This window comes from Neolamprologus multifasciatus, chromosome 2 (assembly GCF_963576455.1).
Source record: "Neolamprologus multifasciatus chromosome 2, fNeoMul1.2, whole genome shotgun sequence".
Taxonomy (NCBI): Eukaryota; Metazoa; Chordata; class Actinopteri; order Cichliformes; family Cichlidae; genus Neolamprologus; species Neolamprologus multifasciatus.
Window position 1 is genome coordinate 19,277,548 of NC_140440.1, and position 11,982 is coordinate 19,289,529.

Here is an 11,982-nt window from a genome sequence, read left to right on the forward strand (position 1 = left end):
AAAACATAAAACTATTAAAATACAAATGTCATGCAACTGGAAGTCAAATTTCACTTTACTTGCCAAAACCTGGGGCCTCTTAATCACATACCAAACTCTTGACAACACAGGGATGTGAAATCATTTCATTAAAGCAAGGTCAAGCAGAGGTTTATTTCCATCAACAACTCTGGACATTATAAAAATAAATAGATGATTCACAGTCAGTGGATTGTAATACAAACTGTTATCAAAATTATGTATCAGCCAGAATGAAAAACTGAACACATGCATAATCACCATTCCATGAACTTATACATGTCCCGAATACGTAAGAACAAAATCCTTTTTGTCAACAGAACTGTTTGGGGAAATATAAAATCACCATTCAAATCAGACAGCTATGCAACGTGAATATGCTTCTTTCCATAATTGCTTGACCCAAACTGTTCAGTGACCGTCTTCCTGCTCCAATCCATGTTTTTCAATGTAGCGTCTGGAAGAAGGGAAAAGGAAAAGAAAAAGATTAAATACAGCTTTTATTTAGCATCATAAAAGTTTAATAAACACAACTACAGAACTACAGATGCAACTCTGACACGTCCAGACTCACTGTGATTGTACAGTTGTGCTCTTATTAGGGTCTAAGACCACGCTAATGCCAAATTATTTTGACTTTTAGGTAATAGTGGCGTGAAGGGAGAAAAAAAAAATTGATTCAGCACCACGACAGTATTTTATTATCTTGATATTTTGCATGTTCATCAGGCACATCAAATATCTATATTTAAATAAATTCAAATACTCTGGTAATACGACAAACAAGAGAGCTCATCTCATGCACCACCATCCAGAGATCATGTTTTCCAAGCAAACTTACATTAAATCGGCTCAAGCAATAAATAAATAAAATCACTGGACACGCATGTCCGAGCTCAGAGCAAGCTAAAACCTCAGTCTCACAAGTTTAAAAAAAAAAAAAAAAAAAAAAAAAAAAGGGACAGCAACCTCTTCACATCTATAAAAAAAAAAGGTAATGGCACTGACATACTCAGTCATTGCTTACATAGTTACCAAAACTTTTAGTGCTACAATTGACACCAATGCTCACATAGGATTTCTTCTCTTATGATTTCCAGCTTTATTACCTTTATTAAAAAAAAAAAATAAATGCACTGATGTATTTTCAGCCACCTGGGGGCAGCACAACCTTTAAAATACCAACCTATTACCACAACACAAAGTTTGTATAGCAGATGTGTTTGGACACAGCTTCACTCATGAGAAAATCCAGCAGACTCACAACAAAGTTAGTATTCATTTGGAGTCATCCCTCTGGCTTTTATTAGACTATAAATAAAATTATGCTAATGCTTCACCGTGTTCATCAGTGTCTTTCCGCCGTAGGTTTTGCCAGGTACCGTTTGTTGACAATTTGTTCCCCAAAATTGAGTTTAGAGATGTGGATGGTGTTTGTCAAAACAAAGTTGTGGGATTTAAATTTGTAAAGACACTTTCTGTTTTGCATACGATCTGTGCTTGGTGTTGCTCGAATACTGTGAAGAATCAGAAATGAACAACACACTCAACCCAAAGCAAGAAAATCTCAAATCAAATGAATGTTGCATAACTTCTCAGCCCTGAACAACGAACAACCAAACAGCTTTGGCTGTTCTCTCAGGTCTCTTATTAAGATGAACTGAACTGTCATGGGGTATTATTACAAAGTCCAGAAACACTTGCTTAAAGCAGCAAAGATAATAGTTACTAGAAAATCTCACCTTCGTGCAAAGTTATACAGCGCTTCTTTTCTTTCTTGGAGAGACAAATGTCTGTCAGTTGGTGATTTCCCAAAAGTTTTGGCAGCAGGCTATGAATAAAAACGAAATGGAATTTAAAAAAAAAAAACTCCAAAAAACTTCTTATTAACACTCATATACACAGATAAGCCAAAACTAACAGAAGACACTAGGGCTCATTATATTGTACGGATGTATTTGAGGATCTGGGATGTGCAGTCTTAAAAAATAAGGAGACGGCCGCTTCACGTCTCACTGATTTTGACAGCATGTGATGGACCGACTGCATATTGGGCTCCTTTACTATAAATAATATCTTAGTGATTATTATCATGCAGTGCAGCTAAAATGTAAGGTAAAAAGTGTGATAAAAAAAGACACTGATATGGAGCTTATGAGATCAAAAGATCAAGATCATCTTCTCGTACACCTCTGGACAGCTTGTGCCTTTTATGGACCTTTTCGGTATCACTTCATAAATAATAATTTTTTACCCAACTTATTAGAGCCTGACTAATACACGACTTTTTTGCCTGGTACCAATAATTGAATGATTTAAAATTTGACAGGTTGTCCTCTTATCTTTTTTCTTTCAGATGCATCAAACACAAACAGATTAACATTTGTTAGATGTAGTTCTTTAGTTACCCGTTTACAATCTTCCTGACTTTACAAGCTGGTTGTTGTGTTTGTGGTGTGTCAACAGGGAAGTTGCAGAGCGCCCTCTGATGGGCAAACTTTGCAATTTCCACACTCATAACATCACTGAAAGCTGTTTCTCCTGTTCTTTCTTTACTTTTTAAAAATGTTGTTTATGACTATTACAAATGCAGATACCAACAGATCACCAAATAGCTTATATCAGTCAATGATATTGACCCGCAAATTAATCAGATGTGCTCTATAACTTCCAATTGTCTGGTTAAATTCTACGAAATAGGCCTTATCAAACCTTTAAGGTGGGAGCAGGACCAGAAGAATAGGAGCTGATCTTGGAAGGGCCAAAAGTCGAGATCCCCGTTGCTTCCATTGATGTTTCCTCCTTGTTCTCCAGCAGATTTGTAATGGTGGTGTCAACACAATTGGTTTTTGCTATACACAATAAAAAGAACACCTGTTAGTGCATGGCAAATAAATCTATCATTCTTTTTAAAGGACTTCTTACAAAGTGAAAGTGTGACAGAAGAGCTCAGGTGCAGAATGAACATAAAAGTGTATTCCAAGAAAATAGATGTGGTAGCCAAATGTAAGTGTACCTAAATCCTTTGTGATGACATTCAGTGGAACATGGGGCAACACATCCTTCACCTGCTGAGCCATCTTAGCAATCCTGCGGTCATCTGTGCCCAAACTCATGAATCCAAGCCCAATAGAACCAGGTGTTACACCTAGATTTAAAAAAACAAACAAACAAACAAAAAAAAAACCCAAAAACCTCCAATCAGTTGAATCTTCCACATGGTCAGAGTTGATGTTGAATCATGTGACCGACTTACTTGTGGTTGTTTGTGGAACAATGCGTCTTGTCCTTTTGATGTGCTCTGCTTTATCAGCTTTAGTGATTTTGGTGGCGACCAAGCCAAGCTCAGCAGCTAGCAGCTAAACAAAAAACACACAAGCAGAAAGTGGGAACTCACATCTGCTATGCATGAGGTTTTGCAAAACAACAACAAAGAGATCTGTGTACAGGTGCAAGGCTTCATAACTCTTACACATATCACACACACACACACACACACACACACACACACACACACACACACACACATTTGTTTTTACAATTACAAATATAACTCATGTGCATCCAAGTGGCACACGCTGTTCTTACCTCCTGGACTTTGTTGGCAAACTCCTGTGTCGACTCGCCATCTTGTCTGGATACTGTTGGGAGCCAACTGGGATGGAAACGAAACACAAAAAAGCAATGCTAAGAAGACAATCTGAACAATTAGAGCAACAGAAATACTAAAAATCAATAGAAGGTCTTTTCAAAAACTTAGACCAAAAAAAACAACCAAAAAAACTTGCTCATGAAAGCAATAAGATTTTGAAATGCACATTCATTAATCAGAAGTCCTGGCAGGAGCATGAGCCTGAGGAGGGTAGTTTGTGCCAAAAATTCACAGTTTTTTTGTTTTTTGGACTATTTTACATAACAATCTCCACAAAACCAGGTTAGGGTAAAGGAAATAAGACCTACATTGTGAAAAATGTGGCTGCAGAAAAAGATAGAAATAATGACACAAATTATTTAGTACCTTACATGATACACTGTCCATGGAACAAAAAATGTCCATAAGAGCTCCGTCAGCCAGCTGGACTCCGGTGTGCTCTGTGTACAGACAGGAGGTAATCGTGTTGTTAGATTACTTTGGTGTGCAGTCACATCATTTCATCAGCTCTTTTTAATGTCACTTTCATTCTAAATGTGAGTTCAAATGACTTTACCAAAGAGATCAATGGTCTGGTCACCCGTAAGGCCACAGGTTGGATGGATTCAGTCAGTGAGAAAGGCCAGGACCTGAGAGAAAAAACAAATATAGATATTTAATATAGTAGCTGGTTGGGCTTTGTGCTGTGAGCCAATAAAAATTGATTTTATTGTTAAAGACATTCGGGATATGTGCAATTAGTCAGCTAAGCATTTAAAGGCCAATGCCTTTGGTAGTTAGCATCAGCAACATAATGAACAGGTGATTCTGACATGGCACAAAGGAGGTGCAGCCTAAGAGAGTCTGCGTTAGGTTCCAGTGAAAGAAGAATATCAGAGACTGTAAAGAAAAGCATGGCAATAATCACAACCTCATTATAAAGTGCAACTCCCAGCTTCTCTGGTTTTCAAGTGCGTCTCCACTGAGGATACAGTACACTTGTTTCAGTCTTACTCGAATTAACTATAGAAATGAATCAATTTAGCAGCTGTTTTCACTTCCTTGCACTAATTTCCCTTCAACTCTAGAGGGAAATTAGTGGGGGAGACTCAACCGCCAAAGTAATTCATCTCTATCTCAACGTGCCATGAAAGAGGGATGATAATTTGTCGCTGGCTGCATTAAATCACTGGGTATGGGTAAGAGGCCAAAACTGTCCCAGGGTGCTGATGAATTGCAAACACTTGCTGTGTTATTGGATAGTTCTTGTTTATTACTGTACAGTAACATGTGTACAAACGTCACCTGAATTTGAGAAGACCGGCACGGCCATTTGTGGTGTCCTCTTCAGGAAACAGGAGCAAAGGTGTGGTGCCTTCAGCAGAGCAGTAACTCTGCAGAGACTCCCCTATGGCTCCGGAGCCTGCATGGATTTCCATGAAGCCTCTGGCCCAGCACACAAAGCCTGTGGAGCCATCTAACTGGGGCTGATAGGCAGAAAGAGACGGGTCAAATTCACCACATATTTACTATATTTAAAATACATTAAAGTACACAGGATCTTCTTTCAACTGAGACCTTGAGAATAGATCAGGTATATTATAACATGTGTTAATGCACCAGCACAATCTTGCCTCCACGCACAGCTCTCTCAAGGTCCTGTCACAGCATTTCACTGTGATTGAGGTGCATTGCAACTAGGGGTGGGTTTTTATAATCGATTTATCGATTAAAATCGATTCTGGCTTGGATAACGTAAAATCGATTCATTAAAATCCTGAATCGATTTTTTAATATAAATTTATTTTGCCCGAAATGCCAGAATCTCTGGTGAAATCTCACAAAATTTCAACAACCACCAAACAGCTAAGACAGTAAATGAGAGCAGGAACACGGATTCTGCACAAAGACTTAAACACAGCACAGCCCGCGGATCAGAATCAGTTAGATGTCGCCTTTCTCACGGTCGGGGCTGAAAGCCGACAGCTCGCTGATTCTGATCTGTCGGCGGTTCAGCGCTTTGTGTTCACGCCCTTAATGCGCTGATTCTGAAGCTGTTAGTTTGATGTCTCTCCAAACAATATTGACCGAACCAGCAGCAAAAGAAGATCCAAACTACACTTCACATAAACATCGTCATGTATTCACTCTTACTTTTACTGTTTTGCTTCGACCACAGCTCTCTCTCTCTCTCTCTCTCTCTCTCTCTCTGTACTGTTTTCTGCATTATTCGGTTGCTTGTTACGCACAAGACTACCGTTGTTTACAGCGCTGTCGGCCGATGTTTTTTTTCCCGTTTTATATACTTCCGAAAAGAAAACCTAATTTCTGCCGTTCAATACTGAACAAATTTAAACTTTTTTAAAATTATGCAAAATGCAAAACGCTTACCGCTGTAACTTCAGAGGTAATTTTCATGTGTTGATTAATGGTTTTCTTTCGTTTTTGATGTACTGCAGAATATTTTTATAAAATCCCAGGCCAGGAAAATCGCCTTCATGTTTTTCTGTGTTTTATCTTCAGCTACTTTGACACAAAGGCATCTGCTGTGATGCTCACACCTTTGATAGTCTTGCGTGTGTCAGCTTCCTTTTTATAGATACAAAAATATGTAAATGTACTGATCTGAATTATAATATTTCTGACTGTCAAAATTTCCCAGATTCAAATCGAAGTGAATCGAATCGAATCGAATTAAATCGAATCGTGGATCGAATCGATTCGGGACCTTGTGAATCGGAATTGAATCGATTCCAGAAATCAGTGACGATACCCAGCCCTAATTGCAACACCTTGAGAACTGAATTTTTCAGTATATCTGTTAGAGATTTGTTCCTGTGCCAGGGATCATTGTCCTGTTGCATAACCAAATTTGGACCAAGCTTCAGCTGTCAGACAGATGGCCTCACATTTGACTCTAGAATACTTTGGTATACAAAGGAGTTCACGGTCGACTCATTGACCATGCAGTGGTCAGAGAGACTGAGCATGGGGTGAATTTGCTGGGACGTAGCACTCCTGGAAAGACACATATCTGAATGCTCCAGACCAGTAAACTGCCAAACACCTCTGCTTTTAATAGAGGTGCTCACACAGCGCATCAAGTGCATATGATTAGAGTTACCTGACTGCTAATTACCAACTTAGTTCCTACAAAAGTTATAATGGAATGCACAGACAACTGAAACTGAACTTTCTTCTTCACAGGACTGTATGTAGTGTCAAATTGTATTTATTTCCAAGCCTTGTAATGCAATGATGTCACCATAGACTTGTTAATAGGAGGGCACTGATGCAATCAGCACACTGACACTGAATCCCTGAATGTGTAAAACATGCTGCATGACACGGTTGAGTCAGGAAAAACGTTTAAGCCAAGCACTCACTGTGTTGCAGGGGGTCAGGAGGTTGATAATATTGTGGTCGAACTCTGTCACATGATTGCATATGTACAGCTTGGTGTTTTTGTCTCTGGAGCGGGGATTTTTCTGTCTCACATGCATCCCCAGCACCGAGCACATAACCCTCACAACAAATCTAGAAGCAAAGAAAAAAAACCATGATGTCAGCATTTAAACATAATTGGCAACAGGATAGTCCTCAATAGTGTAACACTGCATGTATAATTTACCGCAATGTGCAATACGTACAAATATCTTTTTTCTTAACTGCTCTTATAACCTCCAGGGCATGTACATGCTTTGGTTCTTTAATCATGCAGTCACCACCTTTCTTCAAACTAAAATTACAGTGTGCAAAGTACAATTACCTTCCACTGGCCTCAGTAGTATTTATTGTGGTTAAAGTGAATAAACTCTGACAAGCAATTACAGTTAATTTAATGGCACAGATGCCATGTGTGTTAGCATTAACTGCTATTGTTATCCCTTATACTACAATTTCACCTCAGTCATTATTGTCACACACACACAAACATGATTAGAAGTGACACACAAGACGACTCAGCTACAGATTTGGTTACCGCTGACAGTAAAATGTGGTATTGGAACACTTTTTCAACACTTGCCTTCTTATAAAACTCTCTGGAAGTGCACAGCTGACCAGGAACACATGAACACCAATAAAAATACGTATGAACATTAAAGAAATGCCGACTGGAAAGTAAATCAGCAACAGCAGAAGAACGACAGCATCTTTGGGAAACCTGCACAAAACAGAACAGAATAAAAAAAAAATGACATTTGGAATAGAAAACACAAAAGAAAAACAAATCTAAATGTAAATTTATAGTTGAGAGAATTTAAGTGATTTCCAAGGGATCTGTAGCAAGATTGCTTTATCCTGTGCGGATTATATTTCAAATGAACCAACACATTTTTAGCCCTTTTTTTTTTTATTTCCCAATTTCAAAATATAGACCTCACCATCAGCCTCAAAAATACCGTTCTGTGGTTTGAATGACAGCATCTTTCACAACCTACTGATCTTCTTCCTTTTATTACTGGATAAATGTGCACTGAGCCATAGCATGAACTCACATCAGAGTTTAACCAATTCACTCTATTGTTATTCAACTATGCAATGATATCCAATGATACAATACTGTGAAAAAGAGCCATCCATAATCTGTTTATGTTTTGATACGAAATGGTTATAGGTAGGGATGGGTATTGATAAGATTTTCATGATTCTGATTCCATTTTCAATTCTGTTTAACAATTCGATTCTTTTTAAAAAAGGAGAACACTAAGGTTGATTAGCTTAGAACTTTGTTTTATATCTTCTCTTTGAACAAGACAGAAATTGAGGAGTAACATGGCCTTACAAACCCAACAGTGAGATCTTAAGAGATCCACAGCCTACGGCTCTTCAATGTCACAGGGTCCCCAGGAAAAAAAATGTAAATGTAAAATAATAAAATAAATATTCTTCTGTAGCAATAACAAAGTATAACATAAATTATTCTGTAGCAATTACACAAGAATATCCAGTAATGTCCCTGCCTACAATTAAACACATTCACTTACCGAAAATCGGGGGCATCTGCTGTGGCAAATGGGTGCAAGCCTTTTACCACAAACTTAGTCACTGCTCGGTGACATTCGTCTATCCTGGCCTGAAAGAAGACGCTACTGATAGACTGCAGCGAGAACTGCCAGCATCTGAGCCAGCTAGACTCTGCTAACATAATATGCACTGTTAGTTGATTATTTACCTGCCGCATTAACGGGAGAGGACGTGCAAACGTTACCGCTGCTGCTGGGTTGACTTTCACGAGTCCGGAGCGGAATTAAAAACACGACATTCATTTAAGGTTATCACGTGTTTTGCGATCAAATGCTTTTGCATATTCGTAGTGTTTCCTTAAATGAAATATCTACTTTGCAAGTATTGCAAGTTGCCCTGTTGTCACCCGTTCTCGTAAAGTATAACCAAACTTTTGAGCATTTGAGCCGCTTAGGCGCCGTGTTTCCTGCCAGGTAAATGACGCTCCGCAACGTGGTGACGTCATTCGGGGCAACTGCAATCGATAAGGGAATCGTTTGCAAAAATGGCAAACAATTCCAAGAAATTGAAACAGTGGGAACCGGTTCTCAACAAGAACCGGTTTTCGATACCCATCCCTAGTTATAGGTGCAGGTATTTATTGCAACATGTTCAAACACACACTGAAATCCAGTACGTAAATCAAAAACAGAGTTTGTACAATTCCAAGCTTTCCTATTGTTCTCCAATCTTCTAGGAAGACATTCAAAGCTCTTCTCTCTGTCAAAATGATCCATCACTTCTAGAATAGTGTTGAGGGCCGGGGTCTGTGGAGGCAAATTCATGCTTGATGGTGTTCCAATTTGTGCTTTTCTATTCAGGTATGTTTTTACTGTGTTTTGCATGTGGCTGCAGACACTCACTGTCGTAATTCTTTCCTGTTCATACTGAAGAGGAGTTGAAGCAAAAACATGGATTCATCACTCCATCAGCCCGCTGACCTCCACTGATCTTGTGTAATTTTCATACTTCATCCTTTTCTCCTCTTTTCCCTTCCTTAAGAAGGGCTTCTTGACAGCGACCCTTAGACTGAGACCATTTCCAATGAGTCTTCAGTGAACAGTAGCTGGGTTAACTAAAGGGGCCGATGTATCTCTCAGGTCCTGTCAGGTCTATGGCAGATTTTTTTTTCCTGTTTCTTAAGGACATGACTTTCAGACACTTGCTGTAGATATTTTTTTAAGCCAGCCACTTCATCTGTCCTCCTCTTGTCCAGTTTCCTCATATTTTCACGCCAGCAGATCTCGGCATGAAAATTTGAGGAGAATCACCTTTTTCTAGAAAACGTATTATTCGACATCTGCCAAACTGTTATTTTTGCCATTTTTCACAGATTCAACTAAAGAAATGGGAACATTTTATAGGTTTTTTCTTTTATAGACTGAAAGTAAAAAAGTGCCTAAAGATACAATGTAAAATTACTTGTTTTTGTTACCAAGTTTTCTGTTATGTAAAGACACAACATCATCCCTTGCATTAGGTGCTTTTTGTTGTTTGGATCAACTGCAGGGCCAGATGCATCTTTCAGGTCCTGTGACATGACTTTTACTGGCTCATCTGCTGTTGATAATTTTTAAAGCACTGCCAATTCTTTTGTCCTCCCCTTATCCAGTTTCCTAAAAACAAATTAACTGGACTGCACACTATAGTGTGCTGCAATATGTTACTGCAATATGCCAAATTTTCAGCAAATAGCACTTTGGGAATTACCTTGTTGTGACAAAAGTATTATATTACGTCTGTCAAACTTTTATCTTTATGTTTTTGTGACAGACTGCTGATAACAAAGTAATTTAACATTGGTTATTTGCCAAGCTGTCTGCTATGTGTAGACACAACACTGTTTTCATGCCTGAATGAATCATAGATCAGTGTTAAGTGGTCCGTTACAAGGACTGGACTGAAAATGAGAGAAAAGGCAGCAAGTGTCTAAAGAATAACGTTGAAAGACCTTCAGAAATCCTGGAGAACCGATGCTCAAGACCACTTTAAAAAAATACAATCAAGTCTGACGATATGAAGGGTGGCTCGAGGCACAGTACTGTACACACGTTATTAAAACCAATCGCAGAGTTAGAGCTGCTTTTGTTTCAGCGTTTTTACCAATATTACACGTGTCACTACTCGATTCCCTCTGCAGTCAAGCGCTAGAGAACATTTCGAAACCTCATTATAAACGCTCTAGTCGTCATTACCACTGCCTACAGGCCTCATGTCCGCCCTCTATTCAAGTCAAAAACACTTTAGTATTGAAGTACACAACGACAGCTACTTTTGCTGTCAATTTTTTCTCCACTTTACACGCGCTCAAATATAATCTCTGACTTGTGTCTAGATCAAAAAATTTAAGTCTTTTAAAAAACTTCACTCTTGGTTGTCACAAGGCAAGCAGTGAATACATGAAACCAACAGACATCTAAGATTAGCTAGTTCACGCATTTCATGCTGCAACTGATCGGCGTGCTTATTAAAATTAGCACAGGACAAGGTTTCATGTCAAACGCTATCCATGACTTGTTTACTATAACGTTGCCAGTATCGGCTATCTAGCTGCATGTTTTCCAGATTATTTAATACATCTTCTACTATACTGGTTAGCTGCTCGATAATAAACGTCGTCGACGCTATAACCTCTGTGTATTTCTTCAACGCGCTAATTAGCGCTAAGTGAAGGTTAACCGAGCAGTTTACACTACTTAGCAGTTAGCTGACTTACCGACGAAAGTCAAACATGTCTTCAATTCCCCGAGTCTCCATGTCTGCCAGTCAGACCTTCAGAGGCTAATGCTAAAAATACAACCTGACCCCTAAATATAAATTAGTCATTACTTTCACGACTGCACTTCTGTCATGCGGTGGGTAAACTGGAAACTGGGTAGCTTTAAGGAGCTAGTTAGATTATAGTACAGCCTTTTCAGACCGCTTAAGTACGCGACTTTAAAATGTTAGCTTTGTGGTTAAATAGCGCTAGCACAGATAATGGCTTCAGTCGGCACGACACCACTTCCGGTCCGTTGTTAGAATCCCCTAGAATAAAAGCGCCATCTCTACAAAAGTAAATGTATATAAATAATACTCGTTTCTAAATTCTACAGAAGTGTATGATCTGGGAGTCTTTGTACCCAACCCTTCAATTATTTTCATGTAATCTATAACTGTGTGTTCATCTTTATCGGAGTGTCAGGTGCGATACTTTCAAAATAAAAGAGCAGCAGAAAAAATAAAGGAGCACTAAAGACGTCCCCTAAAGGAAACGCTGGCAAAATGTTATAGTATTTTGTCTACCTCTAGTGGCGAAATCTGATAAATTTTAATTTGCAGGAAAC

General features: G+C 38.8%; 1 protein-coding gene across 1 annotated transcript; it reads right to left on the reverse strand.

The window, feature by feature from the left end:
- Positions 1 to 134: 134 nt before the first annotated feature.
- On the reverse strand, positions 135 to 11,790 carry aup1 (AUP1 lipid droplet regulating VLDL assembly factor). Its single transcript, XM_085180693.1, has 12 exons — positions 11,373 to 11,790; positions 7,677 to 7,814; positions 7,036 to 7,186; positions 4,955 to 5,136; positions 4,227 to 4,299; positions 4,037 to 4,110; positions 3,607 to 3,673; positions 3,275 to 3,377; positions 3,035 to 3,166; positions 2,731 to 2,870; positions 1,761 to 1,849; positions 135 to 475 (listed from the first exon to the last, which is right to left on the reverse strand). The coding sequence occupies exons 1-12, from the start codon at positions 11,411 to 11,413 to the stop codon at positions 430 to 432; spliced, it is 1,236 nt and encodes a 411-aa protein (XP_085036819.1). The 5' UTR covers positions 11,414 to 11,790; the 3' UTR covers positions 135 to 429.
- Between the last annotated feature and the right edge of the window lie 192 nt (positions 11,791 to 11,982).

Excerpts from the sequence above, each read along its gene's own strand:
- aup1 (XM_085180693.1), bottom strand. The coding sequence starts at position 11,413 with ATGGAGACTCGGGGAATTGAAGACATGTTTGACTTTCGTCG. Across the intron at positions 3,674-4,036 it reads TGGACAGTGTATCATGTAAG|TTGGCTCCCAACAGTATCCA; the intron begins GTACTAAATAAT and ends TTTCCATCCCAG. Across the intron at positions 2,871-3,034 it reads TGTCATCACAAAGGATTTAG|CAAAAACCAATTGTGTTGAC; the intron begins GTACACTTACAT and ends TATTGTGTATAG.